General features: G+C 33.0%; 1 protein-coding gene and 5 non-coding genes across 6 annotated transcripts in view; 1 reads left to right on the top strand and 5 right to left on the bottom strand.

Annotated features, from left to right (window-relative positions):
* The window catches only part of LOC129227946 (neuronal acetylcholine receptor subunit alpha-7-like), a 42,166-nt gene extending 17,548 nt beyond the window's left edge, over window positions 1-24,618 (top strand). The window contains exons 2-7 of the mRNA XM_054862568.1: window positions 906-1,015; window positions 2,037-2,293; window positions 7,521-7,715; window positions 18,580-18,666; window positions 21,801-21,910; window positions 24,202-24,618. Coding sequence (XP_054718543.1) covers window positions 1,005-1,015; window positions 2,037-2,293; window positions 7,521-7,715; window positions 18,580-18,666; window positions 21,801-21,910; window positions 24,202-24,618 — 1,077 coding nt within the window. The 5' untranslated portion in view covers window positions 906-1,004. The remainder of the gene's footprint in view (window positions 1-905; window positions 1,016-2,036; window positions 2,294-7,520; window positions 7,716-18,579; window positions 18,667-21,800; window positions 21,911-24,201) is intronic.
* Window positions 13,374-13,446, bottom strand: Trnat-cgu (transfer RNA threonine (anticodon CGU)). Its single transcript has one exon. It is a non-coding gene; the product is annotated as a tRNA-Thr (tRNA).
* Trnat-cgu (transfer RNA threonine (anticodon CGU)) lies at window positions 13,969-14,041 on the bottom strand. Its single transcript has one exon. It is a non-coding gene; the product is annotated as a tRNA-Thr (tRNA).
* Trnat-cgu (transfer RNA threonine (anticodon CGU)) lies at window positions 14,564-14,636 on the bottom strand. The gene has a single exon. It is a non-coding gene; the product is annotated as a tRNA-Thr (tRNA).
* Trnat-cgu (transfer RNA threonine (anticodon CGU)) lies at window positions 15,164-15,236 on the bottom strand. The gene has a single exon. It is a non-coding gene; the product is annotated as a tRNA-Thr (tRNA).
* On the bottom strand, window positions 15,746-15,818 carry Trnat-cgu (transfer RNA threonine (anticodon CGU)). The gene has a single exon. It is a non-coding gene; the product is annotated as a tRNA-Thr (tRNA).
* Window positions 24,619-25,996: the final 1,378 nt, after the last annotated feature.

Genomic DNA, 25,996 nt, shown 5'->3' on the forward strand with positions numbered 1-25,996 from the left:
TTCACTGAGCTTCTTTTTCCACCTACTATTTTGCTTTGCCGAGCTTGTCTTACCGTTCTGTGCGTATGCTGTCATGACTTTAGATACCGTACCTCTGGAAACGCCAAAAAGTAGAGCTGTTTCAGTTACACTTGCTACAACTAGACGTGCTCCAACAATTTGGCCACTTTTAAAATTTAAGAGATCGGTCATTTCACGTGCTTGAAAAAAAATCAAGACTTCCAGAACATCAATCGAGCCACCATATATTACCTGAATATGTACATTGCTACTAATAAAAAAAATCAGACATCTAGTTTTATTCTTTATTACCTACGAAGTACAGTCTGAAATGTCACTTTTATTCACAGATGTTTCCATTATTTTGATCTACCTGTACATAAAATAATGATTTTCGCTTCGAAAAAAAGAGCATGCCAGTTTTTCAACAAGCGAGATTCGGTAACGTTTTCAATTTTAAAATTTTACTCCAAGTGATTGATATGTTGTTTCTAATTAACAAATTGTTCATTGCACTTAAACTAGTGTTTTCCAAACTGGTGGTTTTTAAAATATGAAAGCATCTTTTAAATTTAACGTCTTAATATTTAATAAACGAAGCTGGAAGCGAAAGATAAAATAATCAGTATCCGTTTTGAAAGTGCTAATTATCTTAATAGACCAAACTAATGCTTTTGCTATTAGTTTGTTTAATATTTAACTGAGAACTTAGCTTATAGTTAAACATAAATTATGAACTATATAGTTTAAAGCTTGTATCATTTTCTTATTTTTCTCATTTTGCAATCTCTTTCTTGGGCATGTCCTCAAAGCGATGTGTAAAACTTAAAAGGGATGTTTTGCATAAATATAGTCGTATATATACCTTCCATAAGTAATACGTGTTTATGGTTTATTTAATGCAGGAATGGGTAGACGTTAATTTGAGATGGAATGCAAGCGAATATGGCGGCGTTAAGGACCTTAGAATACCTCCTTGGAGAATATGGAAGCCAGATGTATTAATGTATAACAGGTCAGATATTCTACATGCAAATGTTTTAAATATAAATGGTATTTCTTATTTCTATTTCGTCGCTTATTTCTTGGTTTATTGTTCATAGCGACTCTGTAAGTGTTCCAATTCTTGCCAGAGTTGTACCCAAGCAACGTAATTTTTAAAAGTGCATGTTACGAAACTTATTCCAGCATGTTTTTTTTTCTTCTTTTTTTTTCACAAAATCACTTTTTTTTTGGAGAATGGCGTTACAAAAAAAAAAAAAAAAGTTATGCTTTTTTCCATTGAAGTCGAAAAAAAAAAACCAGTCTACATATGAAAGCAGTTAAAAGCAAAAGGATATAAGTGGACATAAAGTTTCAATCCCAAGCAGACTTTCTTTTAAAAGTGTTTCTGAATCCCGTCGCATTGCAGCACCTACAAGGGCTACTAGTACCCTTTCTTGCATTTACAAGGTTCACCTACCATTTGCACTGGTTATCTCCAAATTTTCATGTTTGGCACTTACATTCCTTGGTTCTCGCTACCTCATAAGAAGCAAAGGGCAGTGAGAAGCAAAGGGATGTACGTGGGAATTTTCACGTTTTTACTAAAACGCGTTTAAAGTTTCGGTCCTAGGTAGGCTTTCATTGATTTTTTTTTCAACGTTATGATTTAAAGTAACACCTAGCGGGATTACTGGTACTATCTCTTGCACCAAAACAGAAGAAAGTTTCACCAAAGAATCCAAATTTTTACTTTTGTGCCTTTCATTTCTTTGCTTATAACTGCCTCATATGAATTATTTTTGTTGATCAAGTAATGCACATTTTTATAACGCCCTTTCATCGTTTTCATTGGCCTTTAAAAAAGTCTGGAGCTACTGCTTACTTTAAATTTTAAAAACATTCATTTTATAAAAAAACATTTTTCATTAGTGGAAAAATAATAATTAATATAAAATTAACAGAACAGACTTTGCATTGCCAAATAAGAACAAGTTTTACGATAGTTGCACATAAACGTTATTGCGAATTGTAATTGTGCACTTTTTTTGCAGCGCAGACGAGAAGTTTGACGGCACCTACCACACGAACGTAGTCGTTCGAAACAACGGCAGCTGCACCTACATCCCTCCAGGTATCTTCAAGAGCACGTGTAAAATAGATATCACGTGGTTCCCCTTCGATGACCAAAAATGCAACATGAAGTTTGGGTCCTGGACATACGATGGGAACCACATCGACCTTAGGCTGTCTTCCGAAGAAGGGGGTGATTTGTCCACCTACATCACCAATGGTGAATGGGAATTAATCGGTGAGGAACAAATGGAGTTGAATTTTTGAATTCTTAAGTAATTTGTGAATTTAACATTTGAAAATTATTATATTAGGGGAGGAGTGGGTAGAGTGAGATAGCAACAGTTTTTTTTTCTTTTTGGATATTTCTAGCCTGTAAAAACTTTCAAGTCGAGATACTATGAAAAATATTACGGAAAAAAAGTTAATTTCAAGTATCGTGCAAGAAAAATTACTGTGTCATTACATCACTGTATTTTTTTTTTTTTTTTTTTGTAAAACCTTATTCTATATCACTCATTGAGAAGAAGAGTACCACTATACGAAGAAATGAAATTTTACTGGAGAAGCGTTTGAAGTTGAACTCTTCAGGCAATTTGCATTAAGAAAAAAAAGTTTGCTGAGCTCTCCAGTGGTTAATATTCGAACAAATAGTCTGTTATTATTTTCCAAAGAAGATAACGTCCTTTGAAGGCCTTTTAGCGAAAAAAAAAAAACGCAAATGAAAAAAATGTGTTTTGTGGCACTCTTTTTCCAAATGAACGATGTAATCGGTGGCAGCATAGCTGCATTTTCTGCTCTGGAATAGCTTAACTGATATAATCGAATCCAAATCATAAACTAATCAGACATGACTTATATAACAATTAAAGTAACAATTAAATAAGCATTATCGGTAATTATGCATAATCAGTTGAATTATGATTTTGACAATTGCAATCGAATTTTCGTGTCACACACTAACCCCTCTTTCTCTTCTAATATTTTTAATGCCCGCAATAGAAATTGGTGAGCAATTGAAAGAGCACATGGATTTGGAAGCATACGATTTTAGCCCTAGTGTCCTCGTTATTGAAATATGAGTTCTTAAAGACTGGCTATATTTTGCGAAAAGTCACCTAAGCGACTTAAGCGAGTTATTTAACGGTCATTTTTGAAGCGAACCTTAGTTAATTTACTTCCCCTTTCATACTTTACTCTCAACAGTCTAAAGTTACTTATTGGTTAACGAGTACGTGATTACTATAAAATTGTTGCTATTTCTGTGAAATTATTGTTTTTTTAGTGTTTTGGTAAATTTGTCTCTTGATAAAGCTTATAATTGCAATAATTTTAACTAGATGAACCGTATGAAGCATTAGAGCTTGACATTTTTATCGCTCTTATAAAAATGCTGCGTAAGAACGCCATATGCAATTTTTTTTTTTTTCAAAAATGTTAAAAAAATAAAAAAAAAGCAGACTGGTAGAAGGCTTGATCTCTGAACCGTCCAATAGAAAATCTGACAATCTACCGACTGAAATATCTGGTTATCCTATTAAATGTTGTGTGCGGAAGATTAAATTATATAACCAGACAAATCCATTCTTTTTTTTTTAATTGTGATTCTTTAAAAAACAGACAAAGTGTGAATTGTTTGTATATTTTTTACCAAAAGCGGGAGAATTTTTTTTAACACGATATCTTATTAATGAAATTTGAAGATGTTTTCAGGAAATTATGACGTTCCTATTAAAAAAAAACGAGAGAGAGAGAGAGAAAAAAAACATTTTAGAAATAATATTACAGTTTGTAAAGTTGTTTGCTATTAAGTTTTACCTTTCCTAATTTGCTCGGAAAATATAATATCATTTTTTAAAAATTTTAAAGAGTCATAAGTTGTTATAATAGCAGGTTCATTATAGAAATAATCTTAACAAAAGCACAAAAAATGTAAATATTTGACTGACTTAAGGCCTCATTCACAAGAAGAAACTTAGTTGAATCAACTTTCGAACGGGAGGGGGTGTTAATAGAAAGTGCAACAAGTAAAAAAAAATGGAGGAAACGCGTGCCATCCTTCACACGACAGTTAACTGTGTCTGGTGTGCCCGTCACAGCCGGCACATGGCAGCTAGCATTTTCATCGAAAGTTGTTTTGCGGGTGTGATTGATGTGCCGGGTACACCATGCTCTTCTTAACCCATTCATGCCGGTTGGTACAAAAATATACCAACCGGGAAAAAAATTATAATATATAGACATAAAATAAATAAATACTAATAAAATTATCACAGTTTATTGTTTTTTTCGAAACCGGCATTAATGGGTTAATAACCGCCCTTTTCTAAATAACCGCCACGTCTGTTTGAAAGTTGGATTACCTAGTATGAAGGAGGCCCCAATAAGTTTGATTTTTAACATAAATTAAAACGAGTTATTTATTGTCATTAGATTAGTTAAACGCCAAAACCATTTACTGTAACTTTGAAGCAACTATTTAATGCATGGATAAAGATATGTAGGCATGCTTATTATGGAAATTATCTCATTATGCTGTATACCTTACTGTCTCTTCATTCCAATTCTTTGGGATTTAAATGAATAAATGTTTTTCTGATCTTGAGTACATCAATCAAATCCTTCACTTTTAAAATAAAAAAAACTTTTATTTAATTACCTTTTTAGAAAAAAGTATAAATTATAATTTCCGCCAACGTTGGGCGTATAAAACATTTACATGTCACCAAAATATTTCAATCAATGTATTTTATTTAGTCTTCCGTTGCCATAACAAAACTAGTATGTTGTGGCCATCACGAAACTTTCTTCTATATTTTTCCTTTTTCTGATCCCTCCCCATGCTTGACGAGGAAGCAATATTCCTAACAAAAACAAAATGACACATTCAAAAACTTGACGACCATCCCAATGTCTGAATTATTGTAAAAGCAAAGCAAAGAGCGAAAATTGAAGGTTACTTTAAAAGCCTTACTTGAATTAATTACAAATATTTTATTTATTAAAAAACATAAGATGGCAACAGTTAAAATTTTTAATTCATTGAGATAATATTTCCGATCATTTCCATACAATTAAAATCACGAGAAATACGCAGACGACAATCTATTACGATTTATCTTTGTTATTGTTGCATTAATAAAACTATTTTTATTCGCAAAAAAAAAAAAAAAAAAAAAAAAATCAACACCTCTTGGAGCGATTGGAGTCAAAATTGAACCAAAGCCTGTTTACGTATGGATTCACATATATTCCAAATTTCAAACAGAACGTAGCATTACTTCTTGAGATAGGGCACTCACAATGGAAAAAAAGAACGGGCGATTGCGCTACCCCCTTTTTAGCTGTTGACACCAAAATAAAATCAGCTCTTATACCCACTAAGGGCTACTTGTCAAAAATTTTTTTGTTTCATTCCGTTCGTTATTTCTTGAGATACAGCAGTCACAATTCACGACAAAAAACGTTCTATAACTCAACCCCCGTTTGAGCTATTGACACCAAAATTGAATCAGCACCTGCTCCATATAGATCAAATTTTATTTGATTCCGCCAGTTACTTCCTGAGGAATAGCAATCACGCATAACTCAAAAAACGTCCCATTGCTCCACCCCCCTTGGAGGAATTCGCGCCAAAAACCAATGGGCACAAGTTCACATAGGGTCACATATGTGTACCAAATTTCGTTCAATTTCATGCGATAGTTTTTGCTGTAGAGCGGCCACAAAAAACTGGTCACACACAGACGTGACACACACACACACATACACACACACATACATACACACACACATACATACACACACACATACATACACACACACAGACAGACAGACATTTTCCAAAAATAGTCGAAATGGGCTCAGCACACCTCAAAACGTTCGAATCCGTCAAAATTCGAAAATCGAAAATTTGCACGAATCCAATACTTTCTTCTATATATTAGACTAGCAAAAATACCCGGCGTTGCCTGGGTCAGCAATAATTATGAGAAACAATCGTTACTTGCATTTGTTTTCTGTTTTAAGTGAAAGAACTTAAAACACACCTTTTTGACGTGATTTAAAATCTAGCTTCTTCCTTACTCATAAAACTAAAGTAGCAGTAAGTAAAAAGAGCAAAATAGTATTCATTTAGAAACGAAAACACGAAATTTTAGCGTATACAAATTTGAAGAATTTCCGAAATATGAAATTAAACTTGACATGTTTAAAAAGATTTATCTGTTAGTACTTTTTTTTTTGAAATCCAAAACCTTCTCTGTATGGCTATTGATGTACGAACTGTTTTAAAAAATGTAGCCGCCCGTGGTCCCCTTACACTTGCTTTAGTTATTTTGGGAAATTTCAATTTTTGTGGGCACTTGGTGCGGTTTAAAATCTTACCAAATTTGCGGGAATTATTTTGGGACACTTTCGAAAATACTCCCCCTCCTTACTAATTTTTATTATAGAAATATTGTTGCCAGATGCTGAGATACTTTTGGTCAAAATAAAATGGCGCTAAACGGTTTCATCCGAAATGTTTCCAAAATAAGTAGTAAAATTTGGCGATTGTTTGAAATCGTGCAAAAAGAAAAATTAATGGAAGAAACATTATTACGTAGTCTTTGGGCTCAAAAACAGCGACAGTGGAAAAAACTGCCAAATGCACTAGCTACTGAAATCTTTTTGAAAAAATTCTGGCGATATTTCTGCTGGTTGGTTGGATATAGTGAGCAAGTGTCCAATCAGCAGAAATAATAATAATAAACCATTAATTACATTAGTTCCGTTTAAAAGTAAAATGATCAGCCAAATCCATTTATTTTTAGCCAATCTTGTGGAAAAACGTTACTTTAAGATTTGACTTGAGAAAAGCCTCAAAAAGCAGAAGAAACGCAAAATTATTCAACAATACAACAATTCTTGGGAGTTGAGATGACACACTAAATAATGACTTATGTTGATGAAAGCCTACGAACAGGGAACAAAAAAGCTCATAACTCGTTTTTTATACAACTTAGAAACTTCGAACAGATGATATATTCAGCAGAAAAATTGGCGCTTTCGATGGACATATAACGTTAATATGTGCACGTTTTTTTCCACCCCCATATTGGGGCATTTATGCGAAAATTGGAATAAAAAGGGAACTATCAATCGGATTTTTTTCGAACTGGTCTATAAACCTTCCCAGTACCAAACTGAACAAACGGTGAAAGTTTCAGCCAAATCTGCCGGGTAGTTTCTGAGATCTTAGGGAACAAATTTACCAAACTCCATTTTTATATATTAAGATATAGAAGAAAATAAAAATAAGTAAATAAAAATGTATAGCGCAGACGATAATTGAACTAAACAAAAAACAAACATATATAAAACATTGCAGACGATAGTAAATTGATTGATATTAAATGTAAAACAAAGCAGACAATACCTTTTCAAAAAGCAGCGTCACTTACACTTTTTCATTTTTCTCCCAGAACTTCCAGGCACGCGTAATGAAATAATCTACTCGTGCTGTCCTGAGCCTTACGTGGATATCACCTTCTCCATTCACATTCGTCGAAGGACGCTTTACTACGGCTTCAACCTCATCATTCCATGTGTACTCATATCCTCCATGGCACTGCTCGGATTCACACTGCCACCCGATTCCGGAGAGAAGCTGACTCTAGGTGAGATATTCAGAGCACTAAAGCGTAATTGAGTATTACAAGCGATTGATATTATGTGACATATGCTTGTATGTACAGTGGGTGACGAAATTATTAAGGGACACTACTCAAATTTTCTAGAATAGGCTCTCTCTCTGAAGAAATAAACTGCGAATCATTAAATTGTTTTTATTCTGGAATGATGCTGGTATTATTATTAATGTGTTTCAGAAATTTAAACACTATAACAGTGTGCGTAATTTCACAAATACGCTGTAAAAAAATCCGAAACATTACTGAGTATTTCCATGTAACATTTCAGGATTTCAATGGTTTTTATCCACTTCCTGGAAATATCAAGTATCAGTGTCAAAAAGTGTCCTGAATTGCTACAAGTTGTCCGAGTGCAGACTTCTCTCTGTTGAAAAGATAAGTAAGGACTACATAGATTTGCAAGAATTGCAATCAAGTGAGATGCTTGATACGTACTTGCAATTCTGGTTTAACTTTGGCCGTGGTTGCAATACTGCTTTTGGAACGGTCTTGATCAACCACGAGGGTGCCAAGCTGTTATGTTATCTCTACTTAACATTACTCTGATGTTACAGAGACAGGACTGGCTTTAAACAAAAAGATTTCTGGATTTATCAGGAAGATGACTGAAGTTTAGCGGAAAACGTTCCTAGTTTTTGCGAGATATGCTACGGGCAGAAATTGGGTACATCAGCTGCCCATTGTTTTCCAGGAACGTTTCTGAATCGTTTGTACAGTGTAAAGTTACTCCTGTTTTAGTCGCCAATCTTAAAAAACAGCTGTTGTCATTTTTGAAATTGCATAATTTAATTTATTAGCTCTACTATATTTCTGAGTATTTTTCCAAATACTTATCATAAAATCAAAGTAAAAAATAAAACTTAACTGAGTTGAATTATCATTAAAATTAAAACCAAATAAAATATTAGTTTAAAAATGTGTGCGAAACTGTATTATTTCATTATTATCTTTCACAGATTTATGGTGCCGCCTGCCTCGTTTAGTGGTCAATAAAGGTGGGCAATCTAGTTCTTTTTCATGATCCGTTCATCAGAGGATCGTTCATTCTTTTCATCTGTTCATTCAACTCGTTCATTTGAACGACTTCGTTCATTAAAAAAAGGTTACAGGTGATCTATCTGCTCGATTTACCCACGTACATTCGAAATGTTTCATTAAATCAGTAATATTCTTTGGAGGAAAAATGACTAAAATTATCTAAAAGTAAGAAAATATGCCTATGAAAAATAAATCTATCAGGTTTACATGTATAAAGCTATTATAGTTCATTTTGTAAGATTTTTCTCCGTTGCAGAATGAGTAGATATGTTTTGCAATCCAAAATTTGCAGGTTCCATTTCAACAGGTTCCATGTCACAAAATTAAGTTGTTAAATTTTACTATGTAACAAAATGAATAAACTTTGTGATGTCAGAAAGTTATCAAAATTGAACTTACTTGAAAGAGTTTTTTTAATTCTAAATAGAAATATCATACTATGTCCAAGTGTAATATGGTCACAGGTGAATATAAAACAAAAAATAATTTTGAATGTGTACTTTAATGTGTTTAGGTCACATTTAAAAAATTAAACCTCGAAATAAATAAAGGAGAGAACTACATAACAAAAAAGAAATGAAATATGAAATAGGCTATTATGAAACATGAGAATAAAGAAATGTTCATTAAAACTATGTACGAGAAATATGCATAAACTTAACAAAAATATTGTAATCATAAAACGTCTGCCTTTTTAATAAAATCTGGCGTAAATTGTCGAAACTGACCGTTTGGCCCAAAAATAAACATCAGTCAACCATGACATCTACCCAAAAGAAAGCGGTGCGTTCCTCACATTTTTTTTCCAGCTATAGTACTGCATTACTGTATACATACCTTTAAGTAGTTCCAAATACAATGTATTACCAAGTACAATGCGAGTATATTCGAATTGAATATATTGTACTGCATGTGTTTTTAAGTTTTTGAACAAACTCCCCAGAAATTTTATTAAAATGAAGTTTTAAAAAGTCAATTTTACGCTATCTTTGGAGACGTTAATTGAGGAGTATGGTTTTAAGAATCTCTCTCAAAAATGTTTCGAAATTGAAATTTCCGAGTATTTTTTTTAATTAGGGTCCTAAAAACGCATTTTAGAATTTTTTGTTGATATAAGGAGAAAGGTCAGGGTTCCAAAAATACTATATGAAAACTAAACCTAGAAACCGAAATATTCTAGGAAAGTTGGTGGGTGCTCTTCTAGCTCTTCTGCTGTCGAGCCTAAAAATGCCATTTTAGGCAATGTTTGCTGATATTAAAGTGAGAGTGAGGGTGCTTGGAATCTCCCTCTTCTTGGAAATATTTTGCCGTTAAGGCTCTAAAAATCCAATTTTAAGCTATTTTCGTACGTGTTAGAGAAAGGGGTAGAAGATTCATGACATCTCCCACCATAAACCTCATTTTAAAGCAGAAGTCACAATATTAACCGTGGGGGTTGGGGGGGGGGAGTCTCATCGAAAATCGTTTGTAATTGAGGCCTTAAAAAAGGTCATTTAAGCCACTTTTAGGCAAGCTAAAATCCTAGCTAAAATCCTTAGCTAATCTCCGCAGAAAATGTTTCCAAATTGAAATCCCAAAATGCAATTTTTAGTTACCTTTCGTGGCATTTGTTTAGCAGTATGGAAAAGGTTGCTCTCACTTAGAAAATTTCGAAATTAAAGCCATAGAAAAGCAAATTTAGGCTCACTTGGTCTCGAGATCAATTAGTGTATTCTAAAGACAGCAGCTTTTAGAGATCGTCCAAGTATTTAAAGTTGAAATCAAGGAATGATGAGAATGATAGAACTAAAATTTTGGAGATAATAGTTCTGTTTCGAGGTGAGGGGAAAAAATTCTCTCCCAATTAAAACCTAAATTTCTTGAAAAGTAAAATACATGAGTAAAAATTTGCTATCGACTCATAATATTTTCTTTCTTTTTTTTCTGCTTAAAAAAATTCCTACAATCACAAAGTTTCGGGAGACGCCATGGAATTTTGAGATTGTTTGAGAGTCCAAAATTTGAAGATGAATGTAGCTCAAAAACGTGGGGGGATTTCATCACAAGTACAGCATTAAAAATGTTCAAGACTTCTCACCGTTCAAAAGAACGGTCGTACATTTTTTAGATGAACGAGTGTTTTCGTTCATTTTAAAGATTCGTTCTTTTTGATCCGTTCGTTCAAGAACGACACATCTCTAGTGGTCAGAGAAGTCTGACGGCGACAGGAAGGTTCGGGTTCGAATCCCATGCTTGAGCATGGACGTCTTTTCTCTTTCCTGTCCTTTCTTTGCGTTTTTGGACTGTGAATGGTTTCCTACCCTATAAACGGGTCCTTATGGCAAAAGTGTACTGTAGAATTTGGAATTCGCACTAAATTACTGTACAGCTGGAAAAAGGAAGCAGCGTACCCCAAATTGCAAGCCTAGCTGACACACGACAAAAATAACAAAAGTTCTATAGTTTTATAGTTCAATTCTAAATGCGCATGCTCTTTACAATTTCAAAGCAATTTTGTGATAAATATTAATATTCAAATTGTTGTTGACACAAGAGTCCGAATCTTTTGGAATTGCCCTTTTTTAACAGAAAAAAAAAGCATTAATATTTATTTTGTTCAGGATCGCTCTCATGTTTCAGTAAAAACATACTTTGTAGGTTTTTCAATATTTGGGCCTAGAAAGCCACCGCTCAACCAAAGTGGCATTCAATAAAGGTCAAAAATTTAGGAAGAGTTCGATTAAGTTTATTCGTTTTTTCGCTTTATAACAGCCAGGAGGAAAGAAAGCCTTTTTACTGGAGAGTGACACATTTCACAAAAGAGCGAAGATAGTGCTCTTTTCGAAAAAAGAGATTAAAAAAAAGAAAGAAAATTTTTCTGTTGATTTTAAAGGAAAATCTAAAAGCAACAATGATTTTTCATCTATTTTCTCATAAAATGAAGTACTTTTGCGAAAAAAGTTTGATGACTTATGCAGACTTTTCACTGTTGTGAAAAATAATTTTTGCTATCAGTTTGATGATTTGCGTGTTTATTAAGTAAATCATTTATGACCCGCTCAGTTAGATTAAGCTCTCATTTAGAGCAAATGAGTCGCTGGATAGTTACGGCTTTGGAATACTAGAAATGCAGGCGAGAGATATGTTTGGTTCTAGCTTACAATTCTTTCTCAACTTTGGCTATTGTTGCAATAATGCTACTGGTGTTTGCTTGGTGAACCGGGAAGGTTCTAATCAAAAACATTAAACCTACCTCATTTTTATAAAGGTTCCCGAGACATGACTGGCATTTCAACCGAAGTGATTTTCAAATTCTCCAGTAAGGTTACAGACATTTAGCGAAAACGTTATGGTTTTTGCAAGATATGTTACGGACAGTAATTAAGCACATCATCAGCAAATCACTGTAAAAACGATTCAGAAACATTCCTTTAAAGAAATAGGCAGCTGATGAGCCCAATTTCTGCCAGTAGAACATATTTTTCAAATGCCAGGAACGTTTTGGATGGCGGCAGAAGTGTTTTCATGTTTTCTAAAAGATATTAGAAACAGTTTCAAGTGAAAATTAAACAAATAGAAATGATATCTTAAACCTCTCGTTATATAAATGAATTGTCAAATTCTGTAATTTGCAGTACCGACCTTTTAACATATTTTACTTTAGTATAGTCCAGATTACGCCAAAAACAATTTAATAGTGTTTTTCAACATATTCTCCAAACCACTGAGCTGAGACACGCTTAATATTTTTATTCTAAAAAAATGAATGCACAAGGAAAGAAGAACAAGTAGTGTTAATTACTTAATAGAAAAGGACGGACTCTAATAAACCGTATAAATTAAATAACTCAAAAACAATTCTCTTAATGAAAATCAGGCGGTAGTAAGTAAATACTTTGTTTGGAAATTTTTAAGCAAAGAAAAAAGAAGACACAATCATTTAACTATTTTTTTTTAATATTTTCAGATTCATTCTTTCTTCATAAAATGACAAACTAATGACACCAAATTTACGATGTCTGCCACCAGCAAGAATCGAACTCACGACCCCTGGTTTCCGTGCCCAGTACTCTAACCTCTGAGCTATGGAGGCGTAGCGTCGTTATGTATTACGAAAAACAATCGAAAGCATTTTTTATCAATTGTATAAAATTATAAAAGTTCTTAAAATATCTTTACATATAAATAACACTTAGGTATTGTAATATGCAGAACAATCATGCCACACTTTTGACTTGTCTATAGTACATATTACAAGTAAAAATTTTGGAGAGTGTTGTAATAAGTCCTTTTAAAGGCCCATGATAGATGATCCGCGTAATGTTTTCTTTGCGATATTCTATAAAAAACGTAAAATTTTAAATTTAAGAAACATAATTTCCTAATATTTTTGTCAATAAAAAAGAAAACTTATTACCGGTATAGAAATAAAATACTAAGAAAAGTTAGGGAAACGAAAACTGAACGGCAATGAGTATCTTTGCTGTGGAGGGAAATTCTACGTAGAGATACAACAAGGCACGGGAATTTCATCACTTTCCCTCACGATTGTTATGCTACTGCTTTTTCTGCCCCTTAAAATAACATTCGATAAATTCGCAACATTGTAGCCACCAGCGAGATTCGAACTCACGAACCCTGGTTTACGAGACCAGTGCTCTAACCACTGAACTATGATGGCAGTATCGTCATCATGTATTAAGAAAAACACACACAATCGAAAGATTTTTTAATCAATTGTATAAAATTATAATAGTTCTTAAAATATCTTTACATATAAATAACACTTAGGTATTGCAATATGCAGAACTATCATGTCAATCTTTTGACTTGTCTAAAATACATATTACAAGTAAAAATTTTGGAGAGTGTTGTAATCAGTCCTTTTAAAGGCCACTGATAGATGATCCGCGTAATATTTTCTTTGCGATATTTTATAAAAAACGTAAAATTTTAAATTTAAGAAACATAATTTCCTAATATTTTTGTCAATAAAAAAGAAAACTTGTTACCGGTATAGAAATAAAATACTAAGAAAAGTTAGGGAAACGAAAACTGAACGGCAATGAGTATCTTTGCTGTGGAGGGAAATTCTACGTAGAGATACAACAAGGCACGGGAATTTCATCACTTTCCCTCGCGATTGTTATGCTACTGCTTTTTCTGCCCCTTAAAATACCATTCGATAAATTCGCAACATTGTAGCCACCAGCGAGATTCGAACTCACGAACCCTGGTTTACGAGACCAGTGCTCTAACCACTGAACTATGATGGCAGTATCGTCATCATGTATTAAGAAAAACACACACAATCGAAAGATTTTTTAATCAATTGTATAAAATTATAATAGTTCTTAAAATATCTTTACATATAAATAACACTTAGGTATTGCAATATGCAGAACTATCATGTCAATCTTTTGACTTGTCTAAAATACATATTACAAGTAAAAATTTTGGAGAGTGTTGTAATCAGTCCTTTTAAAGGCCACTGATAGATGATCCGCGTAATATTTTCTTTGCGATATTTTATAAAAAACGTAAAATTTTAAATTTAAGAAACATAATTTCCTAATATTTTTGTCAATAAAAAAGAAAACTTGTTACCGGTATAGAAATAAAATACTAAGAAAAGTTAGGGAAACGAAAACTGAACGGCAATAAGTATCTTTGCTGTGGAGGGAAATTCTACGTAGAGATACAACAAGGCACGGGAATTTCATTAGTTTCCCTCACGTTTGTTATGCTACTGCTTTTACTGCCCCTTAAAATACCATTCGATAAATTCGCAACATTGCAGCCACCAGCGAGATTCGAACTCAGGACCCCTGGTTTACGAGACTAGTGCTCTAACCTCTGAGCTATGGTGGCAGTATCGGCGATAGGTATTACGAAAAACAATCGAAAGCATTTTTAATCAATTGTATAAAATTATAATAGTTCTTAAAATATTTTTACATATAAATAACACTTAGGTATTGTAATATGCAGGACGATCATGTCACTCTTTTGACTCGTCTATAATACATATTACAAGTAAAAATTTTGGAGAGTGTTGTAATAATTCCTTTTAAAGGCCACTGATAGATGATCCGCGTAATGTTTTCTTTGCAATATTTTTTAAAAAACATGAAATTGTAAATTTAAGGAACATAACTTACTGATATTTTTGTCAATAAAAAAAAAAAAAAAACTTCTTACCAGTTTATATAAACAAATAAAATCTTAAGAAAAGTTAGGGAAACGAAAACTGAACGGCAATAGGTAGCTTTTCAGTGGAGGGAAATTCTACGTAGAGATACAACAAGGCACGGGAATTTCATTTGTTTCCCTCACGTTTGTTATGCTACTGCTTTTTCTGCCCCTTAAAATACCATTCGATAAATTCGCAACATTATTGCCACCAGCGAGATTCGAACTCACGCCCCCTGGTTTACGAGACCAGTGCTCTAACCTCTGAGCTATGGTGGCAGGCTTGGTTTAACGATTTCTTAAAGATATTCAAAAAAATTTTGAAGAAAATTAAAAAAAAAAGAAATGATATCTTAAACCTTTTAATTTTTAAATGAGTTTTCAAATACTGTAGTTTGTAGTGCCAACCCTTTAACACCCTTTACTTTTCCATGGTCCCAAATACATCAAAAACAATTGATTAGTGTTTTTCAACATATTCTCGAAACCACTGAACTGAGAAGCGTGCAATATTTTATTACATAAAATACTAAAGGTACAAATAAAGAAGATCATGTAGCGTATACTACTTCCTAGAAAAGCACGGACTCTAGAAAACCGTATAAATATAATAACTCAAAAATTATTCTCATAATGAAATTTTTGCTGTCGTAAGTAAATACTTTGTTTAGGAAAATTTAAGCAAAGAAAAAAGCAAGACACAATGTTTTAACTATTTTTTTATAGTTCCAGAGCCATTCTTTCATACTTAAAGTAACAACCGAAAAGCACATAAGTTACGATAAGTCAGCCACCAGCGAGAATCGAACTCACGACCCCTGGTTTACGAGACCAGTGCTCTAACCTCTGAGCTATGGTGGCAGCATCGTCGTTATGTATTACGAAAAACAATCGAAATTTTTTTTAATCGATTGTATAAAATCATAAATGATCTTAAAATATCTTTACATATCAAAAACACTCAGGTATTATAATATGCAGAACAATCATGTCACTTTTTTAATTTGTGTATAATACATATTACAAGTAAAAACCTTGGAGAGTGATGTTTTAAAGGACACTGATAAATGATCCGCGTAATGTTTTTTCTATGCGATATTTTATACAAAGAGGTAAAACTTTAAATTAAAAAAACACAATTTACTAATATTTTTGTCAATTAAAAAAAAGCTTGTTACCGGTATAGAAATAAAATACTAAGAAAAGTTGAGGAAACGAAAATTGAACGGAAATAAGTATCTTTTATGTGTAGGCAAATTCTACGTAGAGGCACAACAAGGCACGGGAATTTTATTAGTTTCCCCCTTTTTGTTATGCTGCCGTTTTTTCAGCCTCTTAAAAATACCACTCGATAAATTCGCAACATTATACACGCCAATGAGATTCTAACTCAAGACCCCTGGTTTTCGAGACCAGTGCTCTAAGCAAAACAATTCTTTTAATGGCAATCGGGCGGTCGTAAGTAAATACTCTGTTTATGAAATTTTGAGCAAAGAAAAAACAAGACGCAATATTTTTACTATTTTTTTATATTTCCAAAGCCATTCTTTCTTTTTAAAACTACAAACTGAAAACCATAAAAATCGTTTCACTAAGTTAGACGCTTTGAATTTACAAACAACAAAGCGCGAGTTAGAAATTCGAAAATTTCCCTCGATTTCTCCAGGATACCCCATTCCCGAACTTGAAATAAATAACTAAAAATTAAATTGACGGCGTCATGAAACATTAAATCTAGAATACTTGTCGAACTTCAGAAATCGGATACCAGTTACGATATGTTTATTAAGGAACATAAATTTTTATCGTCGGGGGGAGGGGGGTGTCGTCTTTAATTCCCCTTGAATTAAACACTATATATATTTCAAAACTGAAATATTTAAAATTGAAAAAAAAAAAGCTTTTATGACTAAATTAAGTTATTTATTAGCAAAAAAAAAATATATCAAATTAATTCTTTCAACTATTTTTGTAGCAAAATGCGTTTAATTTACTGATTTGCGATATGAGTAATAAATACATTAGTAAGACGATAATTAAAATTAACAGGCTGCGCTATGAAAATCAAACACCCCACGAAAGAATTAAATATTGTTCAAGGCAAGATTCCTCCGTCGGGACAATGCACCGTTCACACCAAAACCACGTGACCTGTGACATTCACGCAGCTGACGAAAGTAGGTCTACGTTGATCTACGTAGCCACAACGCGTATGAAATTTAAAGTTTCTTAGATTTCTCCGTGACTCCTCATCAAATCCAGACAAAATTAACATGGGACCATCTGGGAATTATACCCTTCCAAACAAAAAAAGATTTTTTCAAATCGGTCAAGTATTCTTGGAGAAATACGAAAACATACATAAAAAGCCTCAAGACGAAATCATAAGGTCCTTTTTTACGTCGGTTAAATATTGGACGGTCGTAAGTAAATATTTTGTCTAGAGAGTACTGATTAAAGAAAAAAAAAGACACAATATTTTGACTACTTTTTACGTATTTCCAGAGTCATTCTTACAAATTAAAAACATTAAATTTACGACATTTCAGCCATTAGTAAGAATTGAACTCACGACGCCTGGTTTACGAGACCATTGCTCTAACCAGTTCTTTAACCTCTGAGGCATGGCGGTAGAAGCGTTGCTATGTGTTAGCAAAAACAATTGAAATTACTTTTAATCAGTTGCATAAAATTATAAGTTTTATAATTTTACGTAACAGTTGCAGAATGCTGAAAAAAAAATCTGCTCCAGGGATCATATTTCAGAGTTTAAAGTGAGATAAAAGATGTTTTAAAATGATTTATGTACACACTTTTAGTTATCTGTATTCACAAAACTGACCCTTCAATCTCCTGAAATTCTCGTGGTCAGTGTTAGAGATAGAACTACTGGTAAAACCATTTTTGGAGTCTCTGGTTACCGCCACTGTCACACAATTTTATCTAGCAACCTCTTTCAAAAAACTAAAACTTCTTAAGTGTTTAAGAGGAAATGAAAAAAAAAAAAAGAAAGATTGAGTTTCTTATTGTAAAAATGCAAATTTAAAAAGGTATTGAAATTAGAAATTAACTATATTGAGCGGGAAAATATCGAAGAAAACTAAAATCAACCAAAGAGTGTGTTTCAATTTTTTGAATCAGTGTTCTTTTGTGGGCTATTGGCGGGCCGGAGTGAGCTGCGAACAAACGACAGAAAAAAGAATTTCGCCAGCTACCTTCGACAGCATGCGCAGAGCTTTGTTTTTAGCAAATGATTTTACAATTTATTTGTAACGAAGCATCAGTGGCACAAACAGCCAGTGCCCTCGAAAGATTGGTGATTAAGACCACCTGGGAGAGTGATATGTTTCTATTTGTTTAATTTTTTAAATGCGGTCGCGGAACTGGCCAGTATAAGTTTTTCTTTTCCTGAATGTCATAAGCAAATGATGTTTCAGTTAATTGAATCAACAAACCGAATTCAAAATTATCAGTTAATGCAGCTAAATGTATGAATTCAACTTTATCAACTTCAACATCTAATGCTATCAAATAAAAGCATAGCTTGCTTTGGCCAGTCCTGCAACTGCAGTTTTCTTTACATCAATATGCATTATTTTATTTATTTTGTTATTATTTTCAGGAGTAACAATTCTTCTTTCTCTGACGGTGTTCCTTCTTCTGGTGGCTGAGACCATGCCCCCAACGTCCGATGCGGTGCCTTTAATAGGTTTGGACTTTATTTATGTTCCTTCACTTAGTTTAGAGTTGTTATTACGTTAGATTATATCAAAGGTTTCTCTAGAGCTTGTCTCATACTACATCATTTCATAATATGCGTCATTATCCAGCGCATTTTTAAAGTTTTTCATCATTCTATTTTTTAACGTGTTGTCCAGCAAAACAGTACATTGCAAATTTTCAGTGCAAATTGGGTTCCCATTTGGATTGCTGTAATTCAGAATGTGCACACGATTATCTGAATGTGCTCTAAATTGCGTTCTAGATGTGCTTTAAAGCCGTTTTAGATGTGCTGCAGAAAGAAAGTGTACTGAAATGTGCTTGGACCTGTTACGGATGTGGACCAACTGAATGTTCGTTAAAATGTGGTCCTCTAAACACGTTACCCTAATGTGCTCTTTGAGAGCATATTAGGGGAACGTACCGGTACATATTCAGAACAGATTTGAGAACTGATAGGGAACACAATTATGCACCCTTGTGAAACTATCACTTTTCCTCATACCAACATAATTGTAACAGTCATCGTTAATTATCAACTGTTAGAATCCCTCGATTTGATACCAGTAGAAATTTTGTTACAATGAATAACTTCTGAATGGCACCACTACTGCCTTTATAAAAGCGGCCATCCTTGGAGGAAGAATTGGCATTGGACTTTTCGGTGACTAGAAAGTTAATAGCAAAAGCTGCTAAAAATTGTAACATATGTATGGAAAAATACGAGTCTTCCAAAAACGTTCCAAAGTGTAAACTACAAAGTGTTCTAAATCGAAAGAACATGTGTTAGTTTTCCCAAAATCTTCTCAAATGCGTTCCTTAAAAAGTTCTAAGATTTCAAAACGAAATAAAAGATATGAAAAGTTTTTTGAGAAATTTCTGAGAATTTTTTTTAAAAAAATGTGCTTTCAAGTGTGTTGAAAAAGGAGACAAGTGTCCACATTAAGTAGATAATCATCTATTTAAAGTGGACACTTAGAGCACAAATTGGAGCAAAATTTGAAGCACAAAGAGTACTTAAAAATTTTCAGTGCATATAGGATCTCGTGCATTCTAATTTCATAGTCATGAGTCATTAAAATAATAATGTCAGTTTTTTTTTTTATTCTGAGTATTTTTAATATAAAATGAAAATAGATAATTGAAGAAAATAATCTATTCAGTAATGCATACGTTTTACAAACATTTTAACTTTGTAAATTAACACTTAATGTTTTTTAAGAAACGTAGCTTAAAGACAATTTTCCTTTTACGTCTTTCTAGTCATATACACTGAAGAGACATAATATTATGACCATCCCTAACTGTTTCAATGAACTCGTCTGGATGACGTGGAGACCACGTGATGAAGTTGGATCGGTATATAACTGAGGCTGGAGAAAGTCAGCATTCATTCGAGCACTTTCTTTTGCAAGTTAATGGAAAAGGGTAGATTATGATGGTCCCAAAGACTTGAAACGAGTATTTCATAAACTGCAATAACGGTTGGTTGTTCACGATCTGCCGTTGTCAGTACTTATGCGAAGTGGAAAAAGAACGGTGAAACAACAGTAGGCGAAAAGGTGTTGGACGGCCAGACATTATCAAAGATAAGGGAAATCAGAGACTAGGCCGCTTGGTAAAGCAAAATCGGAGGCAGACAGTTGATCAACTGACAGCTCAGTACATTGCAGGTGCGAGTAGAAGTGTTTCTAAAAACATAGTTCAGTGGACATTATGCCTCTATTGACCAATCGTCATCGCCAACTTCTCCTAAAGTGAGCCAGAGAACATCGGGACTGGTCCTTGGATGACTGGAAAAGAGTTAACTGGTCTAACAAATTTGCGATTTCTCGTTCATCACGTGGTGGTCGTGTCTTGGTTCGCCGTCTTCCAGGCGAACAGTTGCTTTCGTCTTGTACCGTCGGTAGTACACAGGCTGGTGGAGGTGGTATTTTGCTTTGGGGACTTCTTCCTGGCTGACTCTGGGACCCTTAAATGTGGAAGAACATACAATGAAGGCTGTGGACTATCTGAACATTGTGGCAGATCAGGTGTACGCTTACATGACTTCGATCTTCCCTACTGGAAATGGCATCTTCCAACAGAACAATGTCCCATTTCACAAGGTTAGAATTGTGCTGGAGTGATTCCAGGAGCATTATGAAGAATTCTAATTAATGCCCTGGCCACAAAATTCACCAGATTTGAATAATATAGAGCACGTTTAGTATTTCATGGAAAGGCAACTCAGAGCTGAAAAACTATCATGTCAAGATACATCATCTTTTCTTGATCTCTGCATTAACATTTGGTACAAACTATCCTATCTCCAGACGTCTGCCAAGAGCTTGTGGCATTCATGCCAAGGTGAGTCGTAGCTGTTTTGCAGGCCAAAGGTGGCAAAATACGTTATTGACTGGGTGATAATACTGTTTTGACTCATCAGTGTAATACAGCATATTATACAGAAACCAAAAAATTTGAAAAGTGCACGTTTGTTTTCGAATTTCCAAAAAATAATTTTAATATGATTTTTAAAATTATACTGCTTTTAATATCTTATGAAAATGCTTGCTGTAATTAATAATACTTTTTTTTGTTTTTAAGACATGAGTCATTGAGTTTTTTCAAAAAAGCTTAGTGTGTTTTTTTTTCTGTTAAGTTTACATCTCAATTGACTCAACTACGTCTGACTCAACTCGCTTTGCACTTATTAAAAACTTTTGCACCTATTTTAATGGGGCAATTTTTTCAAAAAGTAAAAAAGATGCAGTGGACTAAATGTATTCTGAACACTCTTGAACCCGAACAAACGTGTTTAGATTATAGTGGTTGTTCATCATAGACAGATAATAGATAATGCATATGTGTTCCCCTGGACCATCAAAATATGTTAAGAATATCAGGGTGTTCGTATTGGAGAGTGTTCAAATAGAGAGAATCCACTGTAAGACTAAAGTTAAATATTTTTTTTTGTATGATAATTATTAGTTATAAACAATTTAATTAAGAAGTCTAAATATACTGTTATTATTGTAATTAAGTATATTCTTGCAATTATTATTACCAAATTTCATATTACCTTTATTATTTTCATTTCCTTTAGCGTAATAAAAAAAACTATTTAATAATTTCTTCCAGGTACATATTTTGCTTGCATTATGATCATGGTTGCATTTTCCGTTGTAATGACTGTGGTGGTACTTAATTATCATCACAGAAGTGCAGACACACACGAAATGCCTCCTTTTGTAAGTGCATTTATTTAACCTTGTAAAGCAATATATATATATATATATATATATATATATATATATATATATATATATATATATATATATATATATATATATATATATATATATATATATATATATATATATATATATATATATATATATATATATATATATATAATCTCATTTTATTTTAGCAGAAAATAAGCAAAATGCTATTCCAGCGAGATTGTTACTTTTTATTACTTCAGATTTAAAGTGGTGTCCCGCCAGTTTCACGGACACGAAAAGTTCCTCCTCCTTGTTTCTCAGTTTCAAACATACCTTTTAATACAGTTCAGGGGGGATTTTAAATGCCAGCGAAACTGGGGGTAAACCTTTAAAAGAGACTAAGGAAGAAGAAAAAAATTCAACACCTGTTCTTTATTTTTCTACTTCTTCTTGATCAATAATGCTCAATCTGCAGTCCATGGGCCATTATGTCTGCAGGCCCGACGTGAAGCCAAATCAACCTACCGGCACTTAAAATAGATTTCTTTATTTTCCAGTAAGCAGTTTTGATTTTTCTTCGCCCACCCCCTTTTTCTTTTCTCTACCCTCTTTTTTTCTTGTTATCTCCCTTCTTCTTCCTTTTTTTTGGATGGGGGGGGGGGACAAGAGGGGCCTGGTGACATAACTCACAAGTGGCCCATTGTGGCTCTCTGCGGCCCCGGTAGTCCACGATGCTTATCCATTGTTATATTCATTATTACAGATCGAAAAATATATTCTGGAGTCTACCAAATGAAAGATCATTTTCATTCAGTTTCAAAAACGATTTTTTCATCATTAGAGCCAAATTGTCAGACATTGGTTTCTTATTAATAAAATAGTAATAATGTTATGATAACAATATAATACTTTGTAAATTTCCTTCCTTTTCCACGCTTTCCCACGCCATTAATATATAATCGAATAATGATATTGAACAATACATTAGCAACATTTTAGGCTAACATGTATTCCGCAAAATTTATTTTAATATAAAGTGCAGCCAGTTATGGGAAAACTGTTCTAGATGAAAACAAGTCGAATACCTGTTTGGAAAAAGGAAATCAAGTTAATTAATTTTTTAATATATTTTAAATAAGATATGCACATTTAAAAACAGAAGATTGGATTTCGTTTACATTCATTAAGGTTTAGAAAACCTTTAAGAATAGCCATTGCGTTATTACAGAATTATTTCTTTATTTTCATACACACTTTGTAACAGTTTGTAATTACTTCGTTTTAAGAATTTGTTGTTTCTTTTGATTTTTGTTTGACTTTAAATTAAGTCCGCAAGTAATAGTTTATAAATGGGAAATACATATCATCTAGTTACTATCTATCTTGCACAACCATTGACTCGAAAAAAAAAATGCATTAATGGGATGTTATTAACTAAATCAAGAATAAAAATATTACCTTTGAATAAAAACGAGTTGCTTAAATTTAACCCATTTCTACTTTGATTCCGATTTTTTAAGATGCACGCGTTGTAACAGAAAAAGAGAAAAATTATTTCACGTTAAAACTTGTCTAGAAGAATATACGTCACTGTACACTGACATTTAGTAACAGTTTAGGTTTATTTGATTTTGAAGGTACGTGCAGAAAGTAGAGTAGAACCTAATGTTTCCGGCCCATGTTCATCCAAATTAAAGTTGTTGGCAATAACATTAGAAATAATAATAATAATAATAATAGTAATAATAATAATATTTAGTAATAATAATGACAAACCAATAACAATATAGTAATAATTTTAATACTACGACTACTACCAACAATAATAACAGTAATAATACAACAAAACAACAACAATGTAATAATAATATTAATGCTAATGCTAAAAACAATAATAATAATAATAATATTATTAATAATAATAATAAAAATATTAATAATAATAATAATAATAATAATAACAATAATAATAAAAAAATTTCAATACTAATAACAATAGTCATAATAATAATAATAATAAATAATAAATAATAAATACTACTACTACTACTAATAATAATAATAATAATAATGACAAAACAATAACAATATAAAAAAATAATATTTATACTACTAGTAGAACTAACAGTACTAATTAAGATAGCAAAACAGTAGCAATGTAATAATAACATTAATGTTAATACTAATAACAAAAGAAATAATAATGGTAAGAAGAAGAAGAAGAGGAATGACAATAGTAATAACCAGACAATATTAAGAAAATAGTAATGGCACATGTGATTTTAATCTGATAAGTCCTTTTTATCCCCGAAAAGGTAAGAAGCTTGTTCCTCATCTGGCTTCCATGGATTCTCAGAATGCAGCGTCCAGCGCAGAAGGTTCTTCCACGCAGAAGTTTCTTCGGTTCCAAAAAAGAACTAGAAATGCGTCAGAGGTCTTCCAGGAGCCTTCTGGCCAACGTCCTCGACATAGACGAGGAATACCTAGCCTCCGAAGAGCAGCCGGCAACCGTCCGAGGGTGCTTCACTACCAGCAAAGAACTGACCGCCATTTTGCGCGAAATACGTTACATCACGAATCGCATGAGGCGGGAAGATCGCACCGGCGACATCATTTCTGAGTGGAAATACGCCGCCATGGTGGTGGACAGGGTGTGCTTGATCGTATTCACAGCCTTCACGGTGCTCTCCACTTGCATTTGCCTTTTTTCAGCACCGCACCTCGTAGCTTGAGAAAGATCCCTGAAGCCCAAACCGCACATGCTGCTGATGGTAATGAGTGATCCAAGTCAGGCATCCTAAGACTTAAGTGTTTTTAAGCTATGTGGTATCTAGAAGACTCAAAAAGTGGAAATTCCATGCATTTGTGTATTCAAAAGATATAATCTAAGAAAAAATCAAACTACATTATTCATAACCTTCCTAGTTATTAGGAATAATGAAAAAAATGTTCTTAATGATAAGTATTTTACTAAAGAATTCTCTCATACAGGTCCGTTTTATTTGGGAATATAAGAGACTGTCTGCCCATATTAGGCGTTGAAATTGAAAAGTAAGGACAAGTGTATCTTAATTAATCCAACAGGGGAGAAGAGAAAATAGCGATGGGATTTTGGTGCACTTTGTTTATAATGCCACTGAGTGCTCTATTTATTAATTGTTTTCATCGAGTTGATAATCAGTGGAAATAAAAAGAGTTTCTATGGAAACAACAAAATTAAAAGAATTGTTCTATTAATTTAGAGTTGTAAACACAAAAGGCTTAACTTGACATACAGTGGCTCTCAAAAGTGTTCGCCCACTTTGAAATTTTTTAGTAAAATCAAAACAACGCGAAACTGAATTCGAATATGAAGTCCGATATTTTTTTACATCATTCCTATGTCATTCTAAATAAAACCCTGTAGTTTTTTAAAAAATATTAACGGATCTTCTTTTTGAAATGTGTCAAAAAACGAAGAGACAGAGAAATAATACGCCACAAAAGTTATTGTACACAAAAATATTTTCTAATTAACTCATGATAGAAATTATCATATGTCGCTTTTTTACTATTTTTGCATTGTGTTGACCCTTAAATATCATTTGGCTTTATTTTTTGTTTATATAGTCCATAATATTGTGCTTATTACTTTAAAATGGTTGGTATTCGTAATAAACCACAAACACTGTTAAAAATTTGAATTTTTTCCTGACTGTAGCGGTAAACTGGTTTAAAATGTTTCTAAATTAGTTAATTTATTCCATTCTATAGTAAAGACTTGATAAAATACTTTAAAGAAAAGAATCGGACCGAAAACAAGGTAAGAAAAGGTCAACCAGCAAAGTTGACAAAGCGTGATCGAAGATTTACAGTTAAAAAATTTATGAAAAATACACATTTGAGTTCTGTAAAAGTTTCTGCAGAATAAAGGGAAACTCTTTACATTTAATTTTCATCTAAATTTGTTCGCCAAGTTCTCTGATTAGCTGGATTAAATGAGACCTCTTCCCGCAGAAATTTTCTTGTCTATGCGAAAAACAGAAAGCTTACGCTTTTCGTCGCAAAATCAATGATAAATAAGCTCAAAACGTTTTGGAATTATGTCTTTCTTACAGATAAAAATGAATT

The sequence above is a fragment of the Uloborus diversus genome, chromosome 8, assembly GCF_026930045.1.
Source record: "Uloborus diversus isolate 005 chromosome 8, Udiv.v.3.1, whole genome shotgun sequence".
Classification (NCBI taxonomy): Eukaryota; Metazoa; Arthropoda; class Arachnida; order Araneae; family Uloboridae; genus Uloborus; species Uloborus diversus.